The sequence below is a fragment of the Condylura cristata genome, unplaced genomic scaffold (assembly GCF_000260355.1).
Source record: "Condylura cristata isolate star-nosed mole 26May11 unplaced genomic scaffold, ConCri1.0 scaffold00036, whole genome shotgun sequence".
Classification (NCBI taxonomy): domain Eukaryota; kingdom Metazoa; phylum Chordata; class Mammalia; order Eulipotyphla; family Talpidae; genus Condylura; species Condylura cristata.
In genome coordinates this window covers 14374615-14401294 of record NW_004567137.1, presented here as the reverse complement: position 1 = coordinate 14401294, position 26680 = coordinate 14374615, and the positions used below count along the sequence as shown (strand labels likewise).

Here is a 26680-nt window from a genome sequence, read left to right as displayed (position 1 = left end):
TAAAATAGTGGCCACAGGGCCCTCCCTGATGGTGCAACAGGTTAGGACACAGCACTGCCAACAAACCTCAGTCACTTCATTGTGAGTTCAATGCCCGGTCCCAAAGGTGACCCACATGGCCCGGCAGACCTCTCCTGACCTGCCCATTGCTCCCCTCAGCAGTGTACTTTGTTGATCTGCCTGTTCTGCTCCCTGCTCTGTCTCTGGTGAAGCCTCTCACTGCTTCCACATCTCTGGCCTGTACCCCAGTTCTGTATGCACAAATAAATAAATCTTTAAAAAAAATAGTGGCAGCAGCACCCAAAGGAGGCAGAGTAATTGATGATGGGGCAAACACAATATGCTAAGTTAAGTACACATAGGTGCACTTAGCAGAAGCCAGGATTTCTCTACTGCTTCTCTCGCCAATGTTCACTAGCAAGAATCATTTAATCCAATACTGTATAACTTCTAAACCCATGTAGGCTATCGTCGATTCCACCCTCGCCTCATTTAAGCATGTGGCTAACTTCTCCCGGGACTTGCTCCTTTCTGAATTTGTGTTCTCTTGCTTAAGCCTACAGTGAATTAGCTGGAGACAGCACAGGGACCTGCGGGACTCCAGACCCAGAAGAAGAAATCTACTCTACAAACCAAGGAAGTTCATATAGCAGCAAGAGCAGCACTGGCAGTTCAGGCTCCGGCTCACAGAATGGACCTTACAGAAGCTCGAAACCCTCATCTGGCAAAGGGAGCCAGTCCAGCAGAAGTGGCAGAAGCGGCCAAGGAAGTTCCAGTAGCTTCAGCAGTTTTAGTGGCCAGAGCTACAGCAGCAATCAGGGCAGCCAGAGCAGCAGAGGCAGCCTGGGCAGCCAGAGCAGCAGAAGCAGCCTGGGCAGCCAGAGCAGCAGAAGCAGCCTGGGCAGCCAGAGCAGCAGAGGCAGCCTGGGCAGCCTGAGCAGCCAGGGCAGCAGAGGCAGCCAGAGAGGCCAGAGTAGCCAGAGTACGAAGAGCAGTAGCAGCAGCAGTAGTGAGATGAGAAGGAAAAGCAGCTAAAGATGGTCTCCAGCAATTCCCCAGGTAGGAACCAAAGTTTCAGGTACGAATCTAGAGCATTTCGCTTTCAATTCTTAATTCTCCTCATTGATGTTCATGTCTCTTACTTTTACATCTTGACCTTAATCACTCTTCAACTTTTTGTCCAAATACATCCTTATCACAGTTCTCCGATCACCCTGGTCCAGAGAGAAAGCCTCCTCTGTAGCATAAGAACAGTGTTCTCCTCAGTTCTGTTTTTTTTTTTTTTTTTGAAATCCCTTATTCTTTTTTTGTTCACTCATTTATTTATTTTATTGAGGTAAATTGTCTCACATCATTTATATTCTGGAGAGTCTAGGATCTCCCCTCCTTCATGCGTTATGACTGCTGTGCACCCACCCCCACCTCCATAGCCCAGCATGCCCCCTCCCCACTTTGTCTTCACCCCACTCCCTCCTCCTTTGAATCCGTCAGTTCTATCATCTTCATTTGAGTGTTAGTTTTTAAGTTAGACTTACCTGACCCTCTGTTTGGCTTCACTACATTCCACCTGTGTGCGACACCATCTGGCATTTGTCTTTCTCCTTGTATCTTATGACACTGAGCATAATCTCTTCCAACTCCACCCTTGTTGCTGCAAATGGCACGATTTTGTGCTTTTTGACTGCTGAGTAGTATTCCACTCTGTACATAGATGACATAGTTTTGATCCTTTCATCCCTTTTGGGTACTTAGGCTATTCCCATGTGTTGGCTGTTATAAGTAGAGCTGTTATGAGCCTTCACACGTTAGCCTACAGCCTCCCTCAGTGTCACCTCTTGCTTTACCTCCCTCAGATCCTTTCATTTCCTCTGTCCCTTTCCTTTTTCCATCTCCTAGCTTCTCCTACCTCCTGCTTCTCCCTTTCTCTCTTAATGGGATATCTTGTGTAGAGAATATTTAATAATAGTGATACCAGGCCTGGATCGTGCACACACCAAGTTAATCTTCTGTCTAAATCTTGGTTTCAGAAATTGACAGAGATCAACCGATGCTCATGACTTCCTAGGAATGCAAACTCGTTGGCCTCGTCTTTCCCCAATTTCAATCATCAATAAAGCCATTAGCAGTTAAGTTTTGACTCTTGTGTTCCTTCTCGGTCATGTTTCTCATTCAAAGGACAGAGGACAGGTTGGGATATGCAAAGCTGTGATGGGATTCCAAATGTTCCAGGTTGTGCCACTCTAGAGGGAGTTCTGACATTTTTACTTTTGTGAGCACTTACCTACCTCTAATATTCCCAAACAAAAGGTTTTATTTTGGGGACCAGTGAGGCGGCTTGCCAAATTCAGACCATGGATATACATGGTCTTTCCTCAGCTCCCACACACAGAAAATTACCTTTTAGCTCCCTCGATCTCTGCTAGTTTTCCCACACATGTGTACCATAATATTACATTTTGGTTTACGTCTGGGACTCAAGAGGACCCCCAGGACCTGTCTGCCCTCGGCATGCTCTGACAGAGAGACTCACCCTTAACTGTCGGCGAGACTGGCTTCCCCTGGATTGGAGACAGTGGGATTACCTCATGCACTACATTTAGCTCACACATATCGATAAACTCATTTCTTAGGCATATATGCATTTGTAGAAAAGGTTGCCAGAACGAGGTAAAGGTAAATGAGTATTATGAACTTGGCTCCCAGAAATCCTTGTGCTGAAATCCTAAGCTCAGTGTCAGGATGTGGCTGCTTTTGGAAACAGATTTGTTGCCGTTGCTATTAGTTAAGATGAGCTTCAGAAGCCTACCTGGTGGCACAGGGGTTAAAGATAGCACTATCAAGCTATGGCCAGCAACTGCAGCAAGAGTTCAATCCCCCACCAGGGAGGTGACCCACATGGTGCTGCACTTCTGTCTCATCCACTGCTCTCCCAGTGTATTTCAGTAGACCTTCCTGTCCTGCTCCCCACTCTAGCTCTGGTGGATCCTCTCACTCCTCCACCCTACCACGCATCTCAGGCCTACACCCCAGTTCTTGTATGCACAAGTAAGTAAATCTTAAAAAAAAAAAAAAAGATGAAATCTTGTGGGAGCGGGATAGACTCTTAATCCAATAGGACCAATATCCTTATATAAAGAAAAATTTGTATACATAGATATGCACACCTGGAGAATACCACGTGAAAATGAAGACAGGTGATGTAGCAGAAGCTAATGAACACCAAAGAGACATGGGGGGCGGGGCACAGAGGACTTAGTGCAGGACTGTGGGTGCTTTGGTGGCTGGATGCTGTGCAAGTATTTACCCCTGATGGGGGATCCTATACTTCCAAAATACAAGCAGGTTGTAAATGGATGTTACCTCAATGAAAAGTTAAATTAGAAACAAATCCTGAGCGGGCCCTCCCTGGCGGCACAACGGCTGCCTCAATGAGAGTTCGATCCCTGGCTCCAGAGGTGACCCACATGGCGTGGCAGACCTCTCCTGACCCGCCCGCTGCTCCCCTCAGCAGTGTACTTCCTAGATCTGCCTGTTCTGCTCCCCATTCTGTCTCTGGTGGATCCTCTCACAGCCCCTGCCCTCTGGCCTATACCCCAGTTCTGTATGCACAAATAAATAAATTTTAAAGAAAAGCTAAAAAAAAAAAATCCTGAGCCTTGGAGAATAGCAGTGACGTTTATTTACCTTTACGCCCTCCTGCCAGAAACAGGGCCCTGTCAAAACAATCATTCAAGGGCAACAAAGGCAATGCAAGATGCTGGTTTGAATGTTTGACTAGAGGGGCTGAATTATCATTCTTATGGAACAGAAATGCTCCCTAAAAATGAATTTCTTTTGCCATAGTAGAATTGAGGACAGCAAATTTCTAGCACTTTTTAATAGTTTTTTTTTTTTTCAGTCACACTTAAATGCTGGACACAGAATATTCTATTTCCCAATCATTTTTTTCTTAATTTTTAAAAAAATATTGATTGGCTGGAGGTGACATTGTTTCACGGCACTGCATGTGATGCAGAGACACAGGTCCACACCCCTTGCGTGTATGTTACCCCCCCACACCCACCACCAATACACCCCTAGACCTCTGCCACTGGGGGTCCTCTGGGCCCCTCCACACATGGATCTCCACCCTCTCCCCCCATCCCTGTAGACTTAATTTTACAGACAGATCTTTTAAGGATAAAAGTTTACATTTGTATGTACATTTTAATTACATATTTAAAATTTTATCACCCAAAAGTTAAGTATGAGAATATCTGGTTCTTTTCTGGACACTTAGAGAGTGTGACCAGATCTGCTGAATAAACGCGCCCCCCAACACACCTAGACTGGTTATCTGTGCATGTGTTCTCCCAAACTGAGGTGATGTGGTTCATTGCCAGAAGAAGAACATGGAGGAAACTGAGACACATTATGAAATAACTTAACTACAGAAGGACAAATACAGTGTGATTCTACTGGACGGGGAAGAAATGGAGAGCTGCTATTCAAGGAATAGGGAGTTTCAGTTATGCAAAATGAAAAAGTTTTAAAGAAATGTTACACAATAGTTTGCCTGTAATTAACAATACTAGATTGTACAATTAAACATTTGTTTAAAAGGTGGAACTTATACAAAATCTTCTTTCTGCAATAATACAGCATGTTATCCCAGCCTATGCTTTCAACACCTGTGCTCATCAGTGGTATTTAAAATTAGAGATACAAAAAGCAAAATATGAAAGACTTCCAGGTAATAGAAGGAAGCCTTCCCAGAAGTACTACTTATAAAATATTTACTGCATCTAAATCTGTAGAAGAATATATAGCTCATCCCATCATAAAATTTTTTATTTTGCAAACAAGAACTGGGGTACAGGCCAGAGGTATGGGGCTGAGAGGATTCACCAAAGACAGAGTAGGGAGCAGACCAGGTGGATCTACTGAAATACTCTGCTGAGAAGAACAGGGGGCCAGACAGGAGAGGTCTGCTGTGCCATGTGGGTCAGCTCCCTGGCTGGGGGATCAAATTCATGCTGCATTAGCTGTGGATAGCTTCCTAGCGCTGACTTAACTCCTTGCGCCACCAGGGAAGCCACTATTATACAATTTACAAATACTCTATACAACATATTATCTTCCATCAAAAGAACATCAATTTGGGTCCCTCCCTGGTGGCGCAGTGGGTTAAAGCACTGCACTAAGAAGCTGAAGCAAATTCCCATGAGTTCGATCCCCGCCTGCCCCGGAGGTGACCACATGGCGTGGCAGACCTCTCCTGACCTGCCCGCTAGTCCCCTCAGCAGTGTACTTCGTCGATCTGCCTGTTCTGCTCCCCACTCTGTGCCTTGTGAATCCTCTCACCCTCCGCATCTCTGGCCTGTACCCCAGTTCTGTATGAATAAATAAATCTTAAAAAAAAAAAAAAAGAACATCAATTTTTCTGTCTTGTATAACAAATAGCAACGTTAGTAGCTGGGACACTAGAAATATAGTTGAAGAAATATATGTACCAAAGTCTATATAGTTGAAGAAATATATGTACCAAAGTCTATGAATATTGATACTTTACAGAGCAAATATCACCACATACAGGAAAACTGATCGTCTTCAGATGACTAACATTTTAGTTATAATAAAAGAAAATATATAGATTGAAGTAGAACAAGTGAGACGTAGTAAGTGATGAGAATCACAATGCACCGCCATCTCAGCACAACTATGGCAACTTCAGACTGCAAGGCCAAGTGTTTTACTAAATCCCAGCAGGAGGGATTGGCTGTTCACACCTTTTTTAATGACTTTTTTTTCCTCTTTATTTTTGGAAATTACCAGGTATTTGTAGCAGGCACACATTGCTGTCTTACTGATGGCTGCTGCTATTCCATAATATATGCTAATTACTCCCCCAGGTGTTTTTCTGACAGCAGACAGGAGAGAATCCCTGCAGGTCTTGCTGAGGAAAGCAAAATGATCAGTGGTGATAATATTCTCAACCTTTTATTTTTTTTTCTAGGATTTATTATTTATGTATACAGAACTGGGGAACAGGACAGAGGTGCAGGGGCGGTGAGAACATTCACCAGAGACACAGTGGGGAGCAGACTAGGCAGACTGACGAAGTACACTGCTGAGGGGAGCAGCGGGAGGTCAGAAGAGGTCTGCTGTGCCAAGTGGTCACCTCCGGGGCAGGCGGGGATCGAACTCACGCTGAAGTGGCTTTTTAGCTTCTTAGTGCTGTGCTTTCACCCACTCCGCCACCAGGGATACCCTATCCCCAACTCTTTATCTGGCACTTAAGAACACCCCTTGGGGGAGAGATTTGAGTGGGCTCTAGTCCTATGTTGGTGTTGTCAGAATAGCAAGTTCCTTGTAGGGAAATTTAGCTTAAAGGGAAGTGAAGAACAGCAAGGGAGCGTGGGGGGAGACGAAAATGAACAAAAGACATCAGAATAAAGTTGACTACAAAATATTACCTGGGAGATCACTTAAAGCATTGTTCACTTGGGAGGAGAGAGATGACTAGGAAACTCACCCAGAGAAAAGTCAGGAGATCTCAATTTCCATGGTAGTGAGTAGGGCAAATAGGAATGACTCAGCAGAGTGGGGGAGGAAGCACAACGAAGGGCCAGCAACGAAGATGCGCGTCTTGATGGTATATATACACATATACACGCAGTATATATAAGGAGGCCATTTATTTCAGTAACCAGAACTTCTGTCACCCATCACTCACATGACCCAAGGGTGGATGAGTCTGTGTAGTAACAAAAACTTCAAAATATTTGGGACAACATTGAATGGAACTGGAGAGCATGACTCTAAGTGAAATAAGCAGGCAGGAAATAGACAAGTACTGGATGCTTTTGCTCATAGAGGAAAATAGAGAAATAAAACAAAGGGTCAGAGCAAGCCCTAGGAATCTCACTGTAAAACAGGCTACTGGAGGGAGAGAGAGAGGATGGAGTGGTAACCCAGAGGGAGCATAGTGGGCTGGGAGGACTGTGGGTGCCATGGCGGTGAGTGTGGGGACATACAGCTGGAAAGTTGGGGTCCTCTAGTTCTGAATTGTATACAGCATTGCAAACTTACCAAGACTACCTTACTAAAAAAATACATACTAATATCAAAAGTCTTCATATTGACATTCTCGAGAGCACAGACAAGGCATTTAGTTTCTCTTACAGAAGACAACCATTTGCACAGCATCGTAACACGTATTTCTTACTGACACATATTCTGAGGGAAGTCATTCTGAAAACAAAAGCAAGAAAATCCTTCAAGGAACTGAACTAGGCGATACATACTAATACTCAGTGAGAAGATGAAGGGAGAGATGGGGGACTATGAAATTCTTGGAGGAAAGTGAATGTGCAGGTGGGAATAGCTGTGGGGAAGGCGACAGAAAGGTTTCTATTCACTGCCAGGTGCTAGTAATACTTGGAGGGATGCATTAAAAAGATGGAGTGGATACAGAGAAGCCAAATAAGGAATCAGAAAGAAAAGTAACTATAATAAAGTAAAAATCAAAATCATCAGGCAACAATAGATCAGAGACATTCTGTAGGGGAGGAGAGAGAAGGACCAGGACAGGGGTGCGGTTGGGAGGGGGTGGGGAATTTCATGGGGAAACCATACAGTGTATGAAAATGAAGGACAATATAATGAATAATTTTTAATTAAAAAAATAAATGGAGTGGTTGGATAAATTGAAAGTCACCTTTAAGAAAAATATTTTTTTAGCTAGAAAAAAAAATGCTTTTGAGGTCCATTTATAAAATTAAGGTTTTACATCATGCATGCTATTTTTATACATTTCAGCCTCCTGGCCAAGGACTGTTTCAGCTTGTTATTTCCAATAATTAAAATCAGGGAGTGGCCTAAGGGGTAGAGAATTGATGTTGCTTCTCCAAACATCACACCTAACATTTTCTCTTTCAGAAGGTAGCTAAAAGTCACCAAAAGACAAGCCCCACAGTAAACAAAAAGAAGGACAAGAGAGAAAGCGATGTTTTTCATGGCTCCTATGTGGGCGGCTGTGCTGGGGTCTCTGTAATCAGTGCCACTGAGTTTCATTTGCTTGGTGTGTCTCCACAGGGACATGATTAAAAGGCAAAATGACATCAATGACACAGAAAATGGGACAATTATGAACAGGTTAAAGAGAGTCATGGAGTTGAAGTACTGCCTTTTACTCACATGGGATAGTTCAGTGATGTTTCTTCTCTGTGTTACAATCATGTGAAATGTATCATCCTTTGGAATCACTGCTAAAATAAGGCTGATCAGAGAAGAAATGGCCAAACACCCCAGTAAGATCCAGAGAATGGCCCTGTCGATCCTCCACTTCAGCCAGAGAAACAGCGGGTGGGAGAAATTGGCTATCTTGAGTAAATAGAAGAAATTGAGGCAGGTGGCAACCCATATACTTAAGTAGTTGATGAGTGTCCAGAAGGTACTGAAGACTACCTGTAGTTGATCATTTTCATAAAAGTCTGGGAGGAGGACCCTGAGGATACTATCTGTTGCTATAAAAAAGACCAAGCAGATTCTGGAGACAGCTAAACTTAGAAGGATGCAGTTAATCGAGGAGATCTTTTTCTTCTTACTACAGTGTCTCCAGCTAACGAGTGCAATGTATCCATTCCCCAGCAGTCCTGTGACGGATTCTCCAGTGACTACGACTATGAAGATGGTGTCCTCTGTGCTGGGCATGTTGATAGACAGAACAGGCTGATCTGATAAAACTGCAGATCAGCTCGTTTACAGATGATCAGTAGGAACACAGCAAATTCTTCAAATCAAAAGAATGTTTTCATTTGTCATGATTCTGACTCAGAGAACATTCCAGAGGGGTCCAGCTTTGCTCTGCAATAGGATAGCTTCTACATTCATGAAGACTAAATTAACTGAGCCCTTCAGTTAATTTGAAGTCTAGGCAAGTTATAATTAGTGCCTTTTAGTGAAATTGGTTTGGTTGAAATTGCTCGCATGCAAAATGAAAAGAGATACTATTTCATGAATTTGCAATAGGCTTCCTGCTCTTAAGTTCTGTATATTTGGACCTGTCCAATCGTGTTTTGAATAGGGAGCCACAAAAAAAGAAAACAAAACAAAACATATATATATATATATATATATATATATATATGAAACATCATAAATTATAGGATGATGTTTCAACAGCATAAATTATAAATGACCCACAAGTCAGGTCTCCAAGAAGAAATGGATGTTGGTTTTGGAAATGATCAGTGTGGTCAGATGGTAGAAATTTGATATTAAGTTAGAGGATAATGGTTTTTGTTTTATGTGAGTGGTTAATTAGGGAAGGCTATTATGTAAATATAAAAGTCATAGTGTTACACTAGGCAAGAACATGACAAAGTTCACTAAAATCTGTTCTCTGTCCAGTGGTTTATTTATAGTGACACATGCTAAGAGCCTATCTTTACCTTTATTTAGTATGGAAAATGTTGTGTTTGCCAATTCATTTTCTGAAACATTGTCTCTTGGATGATAAACAGTTTCATCTAAGATTAAGGAAGTTTACATTTTAAATTATCCTCATCACAGCCTTTTATGAAGTTTATGATCCCACATTCTATATTATAGTCATTTTCCTAGATATGGCAAAGACAGTAAAAATGTTCATGTTCATGTGTTGTTTTTTTTTTAACAAGCAATATTTCCAAGAAACAGGACAACTTCTAACTTCTATTGTAAATTTATTTATTCTTTTTCTGGGGACACATGATTTAACCCACAGTAAATATGAAACTAGGTAATACAAATCACATAAACTAGAGTTCGTCTCATATTTAAGCGTACTTCACAACATATGCAGTATTTCCCCTAGTTCTTACATATACATAATGTGTAATAGGAAAGCTGGACATTGATAGTTTAAGGGGACCCAGTTTTCTGTAAAATAGTACCCAAAGTGTATGCTTAAAATGTTTAGAATGGCAAATTTTTATGTCATGTATATTTTACCACAATACAAATTTTCATCAATTGTGTTCAGTTTCACTTCCAGCCTTGGAAAGACCCAAGCTATGTATCTTATGAACATGGTCCTTGAAAACGTAGAGGAGGATTTAAAATGTTCCATGGGCCCTATTTTCAGTTCGTTTCTTTTCTCAAAATGTATACTTTTCTATCACTTTTTTTGTCATTTGAGCATTTCTTCTTACTTTTCTGACTACTAGACATTGTCCTGAAAATAATTCTGAAGATTTTTTGCCCCCAACTGTTTATATATTCTGAACTGGAACGGTTTTTCCAGATATATGTTTTGCCATAAGCTTGAAAGAAAAACATTCTTTTTTTCTTTTTATAACTTCTTTTCAATCTTCCTATTTTTAAGTAGCATATTCAAAGTTATATATTCTCTGCCTAAGTATTGATTTGGATGCATACCACAATGTAGACACATGGTTCTTATCCTGTTTAGCAGAATCTTTACTCAATTGTAACGTGAAGGACATAAAGTCTCCTTAATCAAAAAAAAAAAAAAAAAAAGACTCCTTAATCAACACTCACCCCCTTCCTCCCAAGTAGACTTCTTTTCCTGAATTATTTTTCACAAAACTAGTCAAGTCTACAGCTATGATTATTGATGCCATATCAAACACACACAGTAAAAATCAGACATTAGGTTTTGAGCAGTGAAAATAATAGCAATCCTTTAAAGAACTGAAAAGACAGGGGTAACCCTGTCTTTTCATTTCCATGTTCATAACTTCCTTTGTTAACCTTTTTCTTTGAGTCTTGGCAAAAGGCTATCACTCCATTATGATAATCTGGTAAAGGTACCATAAAAGGTCTTGTTTTATAGATTCATATTTCCACCATCATGATCGTCATAGAGAACATCTCCAAGATGTTTCTCACCTGGGAAATCTGAGGAGAGAAGTTGCAGGAAAAAGAAATTGACTGAGTCACTGAATTTACAGGTGAGAGTAAAATCTTATTGCAGAGTAAGCTTCTCTGAGATGAAGTCAAAATAATTATGGAAGATTTTGGTGATGTTCAGTAATATACTTAAAATCAATGCAATAATATGATGCGCATGAACGAGGTCTTCAGGCATTTCTTCTCTAGTAGATTTTCTTCAAATCTCCACTTCTCCCCAAGTCTGTCTGGGGAATTCTATGAAGTTTCTATTTCTTGCGACACTTTAATTGCTGCAGTATCACCAAGTAGGCTTGCTTTATCTTTTTGTTTCCTAGGATTAAGATAAATGAGTGGCCCCAAGGATAGAGTACTGTGATTATCATACCAAAAATAAACAACAATTTGTTTTCTGGCCTCATATAATATGATAATTCTATGACAACACCTATAAAAAATAAGATGAAGAGGATGACAAAGGAGATCAAAATTTTCATGGCTTTCATATGTGCTTCGGTGCTGGGGTCTCTGAGTCCTGTCACATTAAGTTGCATCTGTCTGCTGTGCTTCCAGAGGAAAATGATTAGCAAGAAACATGTAATCAGGGTTAGTGTAAAGAGGACTATGACTCCCAGATTGAACAATATCTGCTTAGTGATGTATTCATCTTTAGGAAAGTTGATCTGCCAGGCCATGCTGCTATTCATCATTCTATAATCTTTCAAAATCTTCTCAGCTTGGGGAAAAGTAATTAACAAAGAAATAGGCAAGGATCCCATCACAAGGAGAAGAACCCTATTAATTCTACTCTTCAACCAGACAAAAATGTGGTGGGAAAAATTTGCTACCTTCAGGAAGTAGAACATGTTGAGGCTGGTAGTAAACCAGATATTTAATTGACTGATAATTACCCACAAGTAACTAACATAGTCAATTAATTTACCAGAGGCATACATATCTGGAAAGAATAGCTTTATAAGTCCATCCGTAGTGATCATCACTATCAGGCAAATTCTGGAAGTTGCTAAGCCTATGAGAATAAAACCAATCATAGAAAACTTCCTTTTCTTCACACAGTCAATGCAATAGACAATTCCAATGAACCCATTCCCTAGAACCCCCAATATTGACTCACTAATCACTACAAAAATTAGGAAAACTTCCACTGTATTTAACATATCTGCCAATCCTTAATATTGCCACTGTTACATCTGGGTCAGATTACCTGTTGAAGGATGAGGCATAGATTGGCTGCTTGATGGAGGAATTATTTTCTTCTCTTCCATTTCATAAAGCCTGAAAGGTGCCCCATTTAATGGCTTGTGAGAGAATCCAAAAATCTTCCTCCAGCTATGTCTGTACAGTCAATGTAGAATATGTTCACTTACAATTTGCTAAGATGCAAATAGACGTTTTGGCTCGTGGACCTTACCTGGCCTTCTGAGATTATTTGCATTTGTTAACCTGAATTGTGAAGTGGGAGTACCAAACCCACAAGAGAGACATACATTGACTTCTTTTTCAATCTCATCAGTATCATTTAAGTGTTGATAATTACAACACTTAGGTTAGATATAGAAGTTTAAAATAGTGCATGGAAGAGACGAATTTAGCCACTATGGACACTGAATAAGCCACATTCTTGTCATCTTTCTGGCAGTTCAGGCAGCAGATACTTGACAATATGATCTAAAAAGGAAAACCGATTATGAATCAGTTACAAAGAAATCCCGAACAGTTGTCACTTTGTAGTAAGGTAGGTGCCAGAAAGCAAGAAAGTATAGTGATACAAAAATCAGTGATGTGGAAAATGAACTTTTTGATAGAAATACACCAATATTCATCAGGACTAGAAATACATTACTACAGTTCTTACAGATACCAAAAATATGAAAAAATAGTATGCAACTGTTTCTAATTTAAAACTTCTTCAAGAACACTTCTAGAAAGTTATGAGCTAAAACAGCCTGAACATAGCCCAGCTGACACCAGCATGGGCCCTGCTATGTCTCCTGGAGTCAGTTAATTCATGACAGTCTGCTGGTTGTGGACCCAAGTGTAGAGTGAGGTAAAGATGTGAATAGGCCGAAACGAAGGATTTATTATTCATGACTTAAATAAGGGTTCTTTGTTTCCAGCTTGTCACAAATAAAAAATAGGCCCAGGTTCCATTGGCAAACATACTGTCACCCCAATATCTGTCACCACATGAGAAGGAAGACCGTGAGGTGAAGAGAACAGCGAGATAAATAGCCAGATTCCTTGGCAAGCTCAATGAATTCCTGATATCACCAAAGCTGGAAACTTCCTCCTTTAGATGCCTGGAATAGGAGATATTTTCCTTAGAATTCACTCCAGTTTTATACAGTTTTTCTCTTACTGGTAGTCAAAAGTGTCCTGATTAATGTATCTTTCCAAAATATTGCTAAGATGTGCAGAATTCCAGGGATGTAACATTTACTGCATGTAGCATTTACTGAATAATGTGCTTTCTCCATGGAAACATCACTCACTAGATAAGGTAAATATAAATGAAAAAATATTATCTTTTCCAATCATCCAGAAATATTTCCTAAACTTTAACTTCATGCCAAATTCTCCACTATAGACAATAGGAAAATCTCAATTCTTTAAGTTGTGTAGTATTAATTACTGTTTTTATAGGTATGTTTATTAATGTGACTGTTTCTAATTTTGTGATTAAAGTAGGATTGTATTTTAGCCTCTTCGCAAAAGCCTTCAGAATTTCTCTACACTCTTTCCAAAGACTCACTTCAAAGAATCCGGGAAGCTCACTTTCAGTTGTACCAGATGCAAACGTCACGTACAAGCTGGCATAAAAAGAACTTCCACTTTACCAGCAATCAAAAATTTATGCAAAACAAAGTGTCCACAGTAACTTAATCTCAGGCATCAGAAAACTACTTTGGAAAGGAATTTTTAAAGTAATGTTAAAAGATATTCAGTAAAGCCACCCACAATCTCTGCAGAAAATTGGAAATCACCTCAATAGCTTTTTTTTTTTAAAGAATTGTCAACATTATGCTACAATGTTTTTAAGTGTCACATGTTTTGTGGGAAACAGTGTATGTATTTCTGTAATATTTTCCCACTAGGAAACATATAATTATCATTTTTTAATATTAATAATAGTCTTATGTATCTTGAGTAGCTAAAAGAGTCAATTATTTTGATTCATTAATAAATCCCTTCTTGATCATGCTTAGTGAGATAAGCCAGAAAGAAAAAGAAAAATATCGATGGCTTCACTCATAGCAGGAGCATAAAGGAAAAGGGGAAAATAGTAATGAACAACTACATACCAGAGACATTTTATGGGGGTGGAGTGGGGAATGGGATCAAAAATGGGGATTGGGGGAAATGCACTGGACTATGGTGATGGCACACGGGTGATTTGGTGATGGAAGTCCAGGGGACTACAACTGAGATGGGAAAAAGCACAAAATGATGTAAAAATAAACTATTATAATAAAAAATAATATCCCTTCTCTTAATGTTAAAAAGTTTTTCAATCTCATACATTGAGATTTTAGCCTGGATAGGTCTTTGTTGTATAAAATGGTCCTGTAATTATAAAAAACTCAGCAATATCTCTGACCTCCATCCACAAGATGCCAGAAGCACCTCCTCAATGGCGATAACCAAATATATCTCCAGATATTGCCTGATGTCCCAGTGGGAGGGAAAAAATATTTCCAGAATGTAATGCCACTGCCGGCAGATAAGTGGCTGCAATTCATGGCATTTTTCATATCAGTTCAGACTTTTGCCTTTCCTAAATGTGAATTTTCATATTCCTAAACATAAGTTAGTACCCAAAAATACCTTACACAGAGATCATGGCGGAGGGTTTTCTTGATAGTCGTTATTCTCACTGCTTTTGTACAGTTACACGCCTAAAGTACTTAAGTCTGTCCGTGTATCATCATTTAAGCTCTCAGCGTTTTTGACCAACAGGCTGAAGGGTTAAATTCTCCAGATGTTAACAATTTTTTCTTAATGCATAATACAACATACTTTAATATTTTCTCTCTTTTTTTTTTCAGTTATCTCATGGTTTTTACTTTCATAAGAGCAATTTTTAGTTTGGGGGGTTCTTTTTTCTTTTAAGATTTATTTTATCTATGTATACAGAATTGGGGTATAGACCCGAGGTGCAGTGGTGATGAGAGGATTCACCAGAGACAGAGTGGGGAGCAGAACAGGCAGGTTGATGAAGTACACTGCCGAGGGGAGCAGTGGAGAGACAGGAGAGGTGTGCTGTGCCATGTGGGTCACCTCAGGGGCTGGGGATCGAACTGGCATTGAAGTGGTTGTGGCCAGTTTGCAGGGCTGCGCTTCAACCCGCTGTGCCACCAGGGAGGAGCAAATTTTGTTTCACATTGAATGTGCTTCACTCATCATGCCAGTTTCTGGTGGTGATTTTCAGAAATTGTGTTGTTCTTATTAAATGAAAAGGTCAAGAAAACATATCTTCATGTTGTCTGCTACATTTAAAACCCATGTACTTCTTAAAAGTTATTGGGAATTTTTAATAAAGAAAAACATCTCCCATTGATTGAACATAATTATTTAAATTTACCTTTTTACAATATATTTTTCCTTCTTAATTAAAACCAAGTATTACAGGGTAGCCCAGAGTGGACTTGGGCTGCCTGTCTGTGGGGCCTCACCCACGCACTCAAAATTCGGTTATACTGCAGGTACACACAAAAGGGTCAATAACGGGTTTACTTACAAAAGGGGAAAGGAATAAGAAACAACCCAAGGAAAAAGAGCAGGATACAAAGTAACTGGAATACCTTACCGGCTGGGCTCACTGTAAACGTGAGTCCTGTGGTCCGTAGAGCTGTTTCCCGAGCGAAAGAGCAAGAGACACATTGGCGCCCTATGTATCCCCCAGTGTCCCAGAATTCCTGCCAGCTCCGCCTTTGGGTCTTAGCAGTTCTCTTCCTGGTACTGCTGGGAGTTGTAGTTTCCAATCACTGGAGTAGGAGGTAGAGTCCAGAAGCTGGAGTATGAAGTGGAGTCCACAAGACTCTGCAGAGTTCCTTTAGGACACCCTTCCCTTTAACACAAGGTCTTAATTAATAAAAAAAATCTCCTGGCCCTCCCTGGTGGCGCAGCGGGTTAAAGCACTGCACTGAGAAGCTAAAGCCACTTCTGCATGAGTTCGATTCCCGCCTGCCCGGGAGGAGACCACATGGCGTGGCAGACCTCTCCTGACCCGCCCGCTGCTCCCCTCAGCAGTGTACTTCGTTGATCTGCCTGTTCTGCTCCCCACTCTGTCTCTGGTGAAGTCTCTCACTGCCCCTGAGTCTCTGGCCTGTACCCCAGTTCTGTATGTACAAATAAATAAATCTTAAAAAAAAAAAAAAATCTCCTAAAATGATGTACCAGGGTCAATTAACTAATTTAATGCCATTATCAATTAATAATACAATTATGAGCTAATGTGAGGCATTTAATTCTTTTTTTACCCACTTTTTCCCTTTTGGATCAGAAGATTTGAGTTTGGATTCTAACCATGAAGTCACACATGATATGCCTTGGAATTGTTCTCATGAAAAAAATAACAAGAATAAAAATGTTGTATGAATTAAATTACTATGTTAAATTGCCTAGGATATTTCATAAAATCTGAAACCTTTTAATCTTATGTAATAGCCTGGTCTACCAAGAGTTTCAAAAAAAAAAAAAAAGAAAAGAAAAGAAAAGAAAAAATCCATCAACACTAAATGAAGACCATGGTAGAAACTAAAGGCTCCTCGTGAATTGTCTTGTTGTTTTTCCACAGAACGTAAACTCTTCTCTTCAGATCCCTCCATGCTATGAAGGTTACATTCTCTTGATGTAAGATTCCATTTGCTTAAGCAGATTCGTGAAAGTCTGTCTCACTTTTCTGTTCCCCAAAATTATATTGAAAGAGTGAATTGAAGGATAGAGTAACGCTACCATCTCAACAATAAGAATACTCGCTGAGTTGTTGAGTTTGATGTAGCACCATATTAGCAAGACACTGGCCAAATAATGCACCACTAAGAGAATGATGAAAGAAATCATCATATTTCTGGCCCTCACAGGAACCTCTGTGTTGAGGTGTCCAGATTCTTTGGTGTGATGCATCATCTGTCTGATATGTCTCCACAAGGAAAAGATTAACAGGAAAAATGAAGTGACCGACACAAAAAATGGGATGAGGGCATCCAAGTTCAGGAAAATTTGATGGCTGAAGCTTGAGTTTTTATACAGCCATTCTTTCCAGGTCTTATTTTTTTCCATTTTTAAATATTCATGGATCCAAAAAGTATTCCATTTTATGCTCAGAAGATTAGCAAAGAAAGAGAAAAAGAAACCCAAAAGAATGGTGAAAAGAACTCTGTCTCTTCTCCACTTCAGCCAGAGAAAGAAGGGATGGGTAAAATTGGAAAGCTTGAGGAAGTAGTAGACACTTAGGCAGGTCACGCACCAGTTGCTCAAGGAGTTGTTGAGACTCCATAGGAAACCAAGAGTCATTCCGACTACTAGGTTGATTTCATACATTTTTGGATAGAAAGCCATGATGATACTATCTTGGAGAAGCAGGCATGTCATGCTAATCCTGGAGACAGCCAAGCACATGAAGATAAAGTCAAGCAAGGTGATTTTCTTGGTTTTGATCCAGTCGGCACAGATGACTAAGACAATGAATCCATGGCCCCAGGTACCTACCAGGAATTCTACAATTTCAATGATGATAAGAACATTTTCAAATGCACCTGACATATCTGAGGAAGTCAAATCCCGGCCACTTCTGTCACAGCCTACTTTCTGGAAATGATTGAAAATGTTCTTCTTTGAGGTTTTTGGAGGCTCAGACCAGAAAAATACATAACCCTGGTATGAGAAAACACTGTTGGTAGTTCTGTAAAAAGCACTTGCGAACACGAAAACCCTCCAAAGTACAATCCTCATAAATATCAACTCGATTACTAAATGATACTTTAATCATGGTCACAAGCTAGATATTTCATCTCTGGGGATGATGGAATGTTAACCTCATATTTGCTAACAGGCAAATGAGCAGAAGATTCTATGACATCGCTTTCTGCTTTCTTCCTCTTCAAGCAGGGAATTTTAAATTGATTCATGTAGATTTTCAAAGTAACAAATACAATTTTGAAATACATGGTTCCTCACAAATTCTTAATCCTGAGATTCAATATGACCAGAACCCTGAATTTGTAAATGGCTACAGTTTAACTTCAGGACCCCTGAAGGGCTACAAACATGTCTTCAAGGCATGCTCAACATTACTAAGGTCTTTATCAGCATTTCAGCACTGGTCCTCTGACTCTCTGTCCCGGAAATGGCCGCACAGTCCCTGAGCCACACACATCTTTATTCAGGGCCAGAATATTCCAGCTTCACTAACAGCTACATACAAATTTAGAAGAAGAAAAACAAGAAGATGGGGTTTGTCTCTCCAGCCTTTGACCTTTCTCCTATGTACTATCCCAGTCTTACTGATATTCCAAGTTGACAACTTCCTCAGGCTTCACCTAAGTAAATTAGAATTCTTGACACAAGGAAGGAAGTATCAAGGAGAAAGCTACTGGCCACATTTGCTCCATCAGTATAAAGCTCCGATTCTTATCAGGGTGATGTGGTAGGTTGAACTGTGTCCCTCCTCCCACAAAGGTTATGTCCACTTGCTAATCCCTAGTAGCTATTAGTCTGTCCTTGGTTGCAGATGCAATTGTCCTGCATTGGAGTGGGCCCTAAAACTGATGACAGGGTTCTTATAAAAGAAGAGATGAGGGATTTGACAAACAGAAGGAAGAGAGTGCGTTTATGCTGCTCCAATCCAAGAAGCCCGTGGGTACACCAGCAGCCAGAAGAGCAAGAAAGGACGTCCCCAGAGAGTTTCCAGAGGGAGTATAGTCCTGCCACCTCCTGGACTTCAGGCTTCTGGCCTCTAGAACTGTCCATTGCCTCTGTTGCCTACTGATTACATTGAATATAAATAATTAATATATTCTACTTAATAAGATATTAATACCATTAATACAAATATTTAAATTATTATAAAAAATTAATGAGGGAGGGGTAGAATAAAAACCGGTCCTGAGGAGAGCACCATGGACTGTGGTGGAGGATTACAGGTGCTTTGGTGAGTGTCTGAGATACCTGAGGAGGGATTTCCAAACACTAGCAAAGATGCAAAACAATGGTGCTTCATTTGAAAAAGAAAACAACAGGCCCTCCCTGGTGGCAGAACTGGTTGGGACACAGTACTGCAGCCACCCCACCCCAGAGGTGATCCACATGGTGCAGCAGACCTCTCCTGTCTCTCCTGCTGCTTCCCTCAGCAGTGTACTTTGTCAGTCTGCCTGTTCTGCTCCCCACTCTGTCTCAGGTGAATCCTCTCACTGCCCGTGCACCCCAGTTCTGTATGTATAAATAAGTAAATCTTTTAAAAAGAAGAGAAAACAACAAATTTTAATTAAAATTTTAAAAAATTAAAACCCAAACAATGAAAGAAAAATGCTAGATTGAAACAACACAAAGAAGTATCCTTCATAAAAAAGCATTTAATGCATGGGACATAGAATGCTTGATATTAAATACAATGCAATTGGTGAATCAGAGGAATCTGATATATTTTCATGATTATCCAACAATAATTTTTTTCCCATAATGAATAGGCAAATAGAATATTTGGGAATGAAAGCCACATCTGTCTTTGTTGTTGTTATAATTGTACTAAATTGGAGGCTAAACTCTTTTATTCATATTAAATTGATGAACTATAGTTTCCACTCCCAACACTGACATGTTTCAGAATAAGTAAATAAAATTTTGGTAGAAAAATTCATAGAACTATATAATAAGGGTACAAAATAAATGCTTTTGCATTGTTACTTTGAGAATAAAAGAGAAATATAAGTGAGAAGAAATAAATTAATAATAGAAAAATGCTTAACTAAATAAGATATTGTATTAAAAAGTCATTCCAAGAATTGATGTTTCACAGGAAAGAGAACTCTCTTTTGGGTAGAAATAATAAAATGAAAAAGAAGCAAACAAACATTAAGCTTTGTTACTTCTTGGAGAAATTTATAAAATTCAATTTCGTTAAGCCACTAAGTTCGAGGTCATATTTTATGTAGTAGTCCTAGGAAATGAATAGAAATGTTTCTGTTAACTGTAAAATGCCTTTTATTGAAAAAATTCATAGAAAAAGTCTCCAAAAATGACATTAGAGTTTAATGAATTTTTATTAAGTGTATAAATTCGCATAACCAGTTCCAGATCAAGAAATAAACATAAAAATCTCCCCAACAGCCAATCTCACCATTTGCCACTTCTAGTCACAAACTCAACCTCTCCCATTTTTAATATTTATGATATTTATGGTTTCCTGAATTTAATATTCAGTTTGTAAAGTTCCTTTATATACTCATGTGAAAGCATAGTCCATTTTTCCTAATTGCTGTCATGGGGTGGAGAGAAAATTTGTCCCTACATTTCTGGGTTCTTCTTGGCTTGGTCAAGCAATCAAGTTGACATCAGACAGATTAGTGGGAGTAAAGAACAAATTAAATTATATTCTTATGGAGAATCTGTGTGGATATAGATTCTAAAATCGACAAGTGTGTGTGTGTGTGTGTGTGTGAAAAAGAGAGAGAGAGAAAGAGAGAGAGAGGAAGAGAGAGAGTATGGGCATGGGGCTTCAAGGAGAGAAGAGAGGATTTGAAGACAGAATGAGCAATAGGATGAAAATCAACTATTCAGTAATTAGATGCTGTTCTTGTGTTGTAGAAAGATTTCTCTGATAAAAAAAAAGTTACTACTTTCTTAATTTTGAAATTGTTTTAGTTTTGCTTAGAAAAACTGGTCCAGAAGTACAGGGGGTGAGAGAACCAGAAACAGAGTGGGGAGCAAAACAGGTAGATTTATTTACTGAAATGTACTGCTGAGGGGACGTGCAGGTGAAGCAGGCGAGGTCTGCTGCGCCATGTGGGTCAGCTCCATCGCTAGAAATCGAACTCGGGCCTTAGCGGTGATAGTGCTGAGACTTAACTCCTATGTCCCCAAGGAGGCCCAGAAAAGTTACTTCTGATGAAAATTCTTATTCTTGGCACTATCCCAGTTTTCATATCCCAGTTGGTAGGTAGGGGGTGGAAAAAGTTTCTTGTGAGCTTAAAAACCTCCGTTGACTTCATTTAGAAGTCGAAGTGTTAGTCTTGGGCAGGCCTGTTCTGAACATCGTGGGGAGACTGTCTTTCACCAGGTGGTATAGCAACCTCTTTTTGTGGAGGTGAGGGGCAGAGTTGTGTATTGTACAACTTTTGACCTCTCATTTGTCTTACTCATATTAATTTCCTCTTCTTGCTTATCTCTCTTTTCCCACCCAGCTTCCCTAGGGTTCTTCTCCTTTTCTGTTTCCTTCTCTCTCAAAATAGTCTTTGTCAGCCTACCACCTTAAACTCTACATACTTTTAACTCCCTTTTCTGTAGTCCTTGCTGTGACCTGCCAAGGTTCTTTTTCAGTATTTTCACACTTAAGAAAGATATTGTTTCCTTCTTAGGGTGATTTTAGTCAAGTCTTAAATCCTCACTCTACCCCTAAATATTCTGATTTCTAATCCAGGCAGTGCAATTTGTGAGTCCCATGAATTCATTTCTGAAAATTCCTGCCATTAGTTCTCCACCTGCTACCAACATGAAAACTTTCCCCAGCATATTCAACATGGCCACAAAGAGAAAACTCTAATTGATAGTTTATTGACAGATACATTTCCAGATGATTTACTGGATAGTGATACAAATTTTTAAGTTTGATTGCACAGTAGTATTTTTTTTTAATTGCTGCTCCTCTTTTTTAGCTATAAAGCCCAGCTATCTGCATCCTTAAAATAATCATCCTTAAAATAATCATTGAAACGTCCAACTAGCTCTACCAAGAAATTTCCAGTCTTGGTTCAGATGTCAGCTACAAACTGTAATATTCTAAAAATAGAGATGATTGAGAGGCCAATTTTCATTTGCTAGCACGTAAATAAAGTCATGGTTTAATTTCACTCTTTGAAATGAAAATGTTCTCCTCTCCCAAAGAATGGCTTCATTTGATTTACAAATGTGACTTGAGAAACAGGACCTCAATTCACTGATTCTCATTACATTAAAATACTTGGACATGTAGGTAAAACTAACAACCCTGCACTACTACTTATAAATCTTTGACAGTGTAGGCTACTATAAAACAGTTTGACATTTTCTGGAAATTTCTCTTAAACGAGCCTTTTCTTTCTTTACTGTAAAGTTGCAGACCTTTTAGGACATTAAAAAATAATCTTTTCTACAATCTACATTTTCCCTTTTTCTTTGAAACATTAGTGTTATCAATGTTATCTAATATCTAACTTGTGTGGTCACATAGCTTATGTACAATATTTCATTCTCACTCTGGACTATCAGCCTCCTAAGGCAGAACAGTGAATCTTGGTCTCTGGAAGCCGCTCTGTAAGGGGAGAATGGTTGTTGGGGTGGGGAATGGAAGATGCACTTTGCTCTAGGTCAATGCAGCTCATTTCCGGCTGCTTCAGGGTTGAGTCCCACACAGTGAGAATCAGCGAGAGGCAGAGACTCCATTTAGGGTGCAGCTCCTGACTCGAATCACGGTCAACTGTCTCCCATTTCTTTAATGCTGTCAGAGAACTTTCCATACATTTTACCTTTTAGCATTAACATATTCAAGTCAATTGCATACATTTCCTAGGAAGGAGGATGATGGATTTTTTTTCTTCTCTCCTAATCATTTCTAACATGTGATAGTTTGCTTAATTCTAGTATTTCCTTTTTAAAAGTCTTTTTAAAAAAATGAGATTCTATTGATCAAAGCAGTTAGAGCCTGCCAGTTTCAAAAGAGAAATATGTCCCCTCTCACTAAGAGTCAAAGAGATTGTGGTCATTTTCAGCCTACCAAATCCCCTATAATTTTTAGAATTATGCTTTCTTTTAGTATTTAACCAAGTCATTCAAACCAGTTAAAATACATTTTTAAAAAGTAGATTTCCATTCTTCTTTTTCCTCCAATCAAGACAAATTCCTTCATATCCCATGTTACATGGATTTTCCCATATCTTTAAATATTCCACTAATTTAAGATAGATTCTACAACTATTCTAATATTTTTATCTTGTCCCTCAGAGAATTATATGTCAAATAACAAAGATTTTAAAGGATAGTCAACAAAAACTATTGGAAACTGCAGATATAAGTGATCACACGGAAGAGTTTCTTCAAGTATCAGATAATGATAGTTTTACCATGGCCATTTATACAAAAGATTTTTAAAAAGAGAAAATTACCAAGCTTTTTAAAAATAAACATAAAAACTAGTCACGTGTCTCAGAAAGTCTTGTTTATTTCTCATAAACTTTTCTCTCTAACCTTTGCTTCATGTCCATTTTATTTTCCATTCACCAGTGACCCAGAAGTCATTGATCAAATAAGATAGACATTGAAAAAAAACTTTGTAGTTATTTTCTGAATTTCAATTTGCCTTTGAATGGTGCAATTTTGTCACAATATGTATGAATGTTACTAAAATATATGATACTTTACTAAATCGAGACCTGCAGACAGAGTTTGCACCCTCATTTTGTGTAGCACTATTAGCAGATCTCATTATTTTAATTGTCCAAGAGAGGAAATATCTGATCATCTAACAATGAAACACACATATGATATTTTTCATGCAGATTTTATTATAGTACCACACACAGCAAGATAGGAACAGAAAGATCCTCTCTGAAGATTTTTTTTAAGTATTTACCCCAAAATGAAGTCAACATTATGCCTGTTGGTGAAAAAACAGGAAAAATCTTCCATTTAAAAGGATGCTAATTATCACACCATTGTTTAACAATTTGAAAGTTTACTGTTGAAATCTACACTCAAATCAAAAACATGCAAACAATTTAAAAGAAGTAAAACAGTCATTGTATGCAAATGATAACATTTTCTACCTGCAAAAGACAAGAACCAGCTTTCAAAAGAGACCATATGGGCCCAACCTGGTGGCACAACAGGTTAAAGCACAGCACTATGATGCTATCCACAGCCACTGCAGCACCAGGTTCCATCCCTGGCCAGGGGGGTGACCCACAGAGCATGGCAGGTCACTCTTGTCTTGCTGATTGCTCCCCTCAGCAGTGTATTTTCAAAACATCTGCTTGTTCCGCTCCCCACTCTGTCTCTGATAAATCCTCTCATCCCCCACCTCCACGCACCTCTGGCCTGTATCCCAGTTTTTGTATGCATAAATAAATAAATCTAAAAAGGAGAGTCCACATGACAATTTAGTAAGGAAACTGACTTTTAACTCAACAACAAGCAAATAAGCATGAACAATGACATTTTAGTAGACACAGAAACCAGGGGCCAAATATAGGAATTAAAGAATATTTAATGTTCTTTAAAGTTAGGTATTTTTGCCTGTTTTTATTTTCCCACCAGATTTCAAATGTAGCTGTGGGAAGCCTCTTTCTGTAGCTGTTTTAAGTCTGGAGAAAAATCCCTGAGGTTCTGGGCTTATTACTCTCATTCTGAGCTTGCGTCTTCATGCACCACCAGGCAAACCACTCAATAGTTCAGAAGCTCAGCTTCTTCACCAGACATACAGCTTGCATGCAGGAGCAATAAAGAAGGAAATATACACAGTACCTAGGGCAGGCATGAATATTGTAACTTGCTGGTTATAGCGGCTACCTATTCGTTATGGACACACTTTATTTTATTTTGCTTTATATTTAATGTCTCTTATTAAAATGTTTTCAAAAGCACATAGGATAGATGCTCAATATATATTTGCTTATGCATACATGAAAGAACCACTTTAGGAGAGCAGGAGCATTTATTTCAATCACTAATTCTGTACTTTGAAGAGATTTCCTTGTGAATAAAAGCCCTAAGTGAAGAATTCTTCATTTTTAAAAGTACACAGACTATCACACCCAAGATTTAACAATAAGGGATAGAAAGAGTCCTCTTTCCTTTCCTTACTCCACCTGATTTAGTTTATTCTCAATTTTCACTTTTTATATTCAGTTTTCTGCCATAGAACCAACATTAACAACAAGTACAAATATTCAAAGTTCATGCTAAATCTGTTTTGGTTACATGGGGATGACTCTACATTTCTGTTCCTGTGGCCTGGATGATTTCCACTCACCAATAAAATAGAAGTATGTAATAAAATAAAATGTAATGAAACACCAATTTCCCAAAAAGAGATTAATAGACCATCGTTGGCCAATATTTGGCAGGTTTATACATCAAAAGTGAACTATTGTTTTACAGCTAAAAACTATTTTTTTAGTGCAGTGCTTTAACCCACTGTGCCACCATGGAGGGCCCTAAAAACTATTTTTAAATATATATATTTAAAAAAAAGACATGTATATACTGCATGACAATGTTGATCTAGAGTTATGCACACCCGAATCACATGTAATAATATAATTCCATGTAACATCAATACAGATTTTTAAAATAATATTAAAGTGTATTGTGTTATATATTTTACTACATTGGAAAATATAAGTTATTTCCAAATATATTCTTAATAATGATACATATGCAGTCCAAGAACGTGAAACTAATGATGTAGAAAAGGTATTGAAATAAAACAGGCAAAGAACTTTTAAAAATCATTTGTAAATTGGGACGTGCATTTGAGGCAATAGATTTAGTATATGTGATTTGCAACAGTTTATAGTTTATGCTTCATTTTTAATCTGAAATTTATGTATGTAATCTAGATTAGGAATTCATTACATATACATAAAGGTACAAAGTTCTACTTTTAGAAACTATGTTTTACAGACATACACACAATTTTTATAGGTTTCTCAACATAAAATTGCAAAAGGTGAATGCTAGGCACAAAATGCATATTATGCATTTTATGTAAATCATTCTTACATTGAAGGGGTTCACATTCGCCTCCTCTTGTGTATATGTATATGAACACAAATGACATGTACCATGCTCAGTTGACATGATACTTGGATAGTGTTTATTCCAAACATAAGTTTAAACATCTAAATGTTACACCAATGGAAGATGAGTGGGGAAGTATATACACTTATGTCAAAAAATTCCTTATTAACTGATTTTCAACTACGACGTGCAGGATGAGCCTCTCTCTAGTGTAGGAGCTTACAGGGTTCTCATCTTTGAACCGAGACCTCAGCCAGCCCAGCACTGATTGAAAGGCCTGTCTCAGCTTATGGTGTCCCAGAATCAGCACAAACGGGTGACCCGAAGGATAAACAGCTCCAACATCTTGGTAAAACATAGTGATCCGATTTTTGACTTGAAGCTCCAAGCACCAAAACGACCTAGAAAGAGACAGAAAGAAAACAGCAGAGTAGCAGGAAGGCAACCCCACTTGGCAAGGCTTTTATGTGGCGCTGGCACTTCTGGGGCCCTTGGCATTGAGCTGTACTCTCCTGAGATAATTCCCCAGGGAGAAGATTAGCAGGAGAAAAACTATCAGGGTCACGGCAAAGGGCACGAGCGTAAACAGTGTGCTTGTGAAGACAAGAGGCTTGAAAATTTGGGCGATGTCCCTCATCACGGAACTGCAAGTCATGTTTCTTTTATATTCACCATGCCAGGCATTCACATGTGTGCTCCCAATGCAAGATTAAGCATCAAGAGGACCAAGTCATCGGTATGGTCAGTGAGACCATCACCACCTTTTTTTTTTCCATCTCAATTGTAGTCCCTG

At 39.0% G+C, this 26680-nt stretch overlaps 4 protein-coding genes across 4 annotated transcripts in view; all 4 read right to left on the bottom strand.

The window, feature by feature from the left end:
• Nucleotides 1–7767: 7767 nt before the first annotated feature.
• LOC101634350 (taste receptor type 2 member 8) lies at nt 7768–8694 on the bottom strand. The gene has a single exon (XM_004693149.1). The coding sequence runs from the start codon at nt 8692–8694 to the stop codon at nt 7768–7770; it is 927 nt and encodes a 308-aa protein (XP_004693206.1).
• Nucleotides 8695–11144: 2450 nt separating this feature from the next.
• LOC101622916 (taste receptor type 2 member 10-like) lies at nt 11145–12053 on the bottom strand. The gene has a single exon (XM_004693276.1). It carries the CDS (start codon nt 12051–12053, stop codon nt 11145–11147), a length of 909 nt encoding a protein of 302 aa, XP_004693333.1.
• Nucleotides 12054–16734: 4681 nt separating this feature from the next.
• Nucleotides 16735–17661, bottom strand: LOC101634119 (taste receptor type 2 member 7-like). The gene has a single exon (XM_004693148.1). It carries the CDS (start codon nt 17659–17661, stop codon nt 16735–16737), a length of 927 nt encoding a protein of 308 aa, XP_004693205.1.
• An 8371-nt stretch (nt 17662–26032) lies between these two features.
• Nucleotides 26033–26680, bottom strand: part of LOC101633890 (taste receptor type 2 member 140-like) — a 2762-nt gene continuing 2114 nt past the window's right edge. The window contains 3 exon segments of the mRNA XM_012732800.1: nt 26033–26315; nt 26317–26359; nt 26362–26480. Coding sequence (XP_012588254.1) covers nt 26033–26315; nt 26317–26359; nt 26362–26480 — 445 coding nt within the window.

Excerpts from the sequence above, each read along its gene's own strand:
- LOC101634119 (XM_004693148.1), bottom strand. The coding sequence starts at position 17,661 with ATGTCAGGTGCATTTGAAAATGTTCTTATCATCATTGAAATTGTAGAA.
- LOC101634350 (XM_004693149.1), bottom strand. The coding sequence starts at position 8,694 with ATGCCCAGCACAGAGGACACCATCTTCATAGTCGTAGTCACTGGAGAA.
- LOC101622916 (XM_004693276.1), bottom strand. The coding sequence starts at position 12,053 with ATGTTAAATACAGTGGAAGTTTTCCTAATTTTTGTAGTGATTAGTGAG.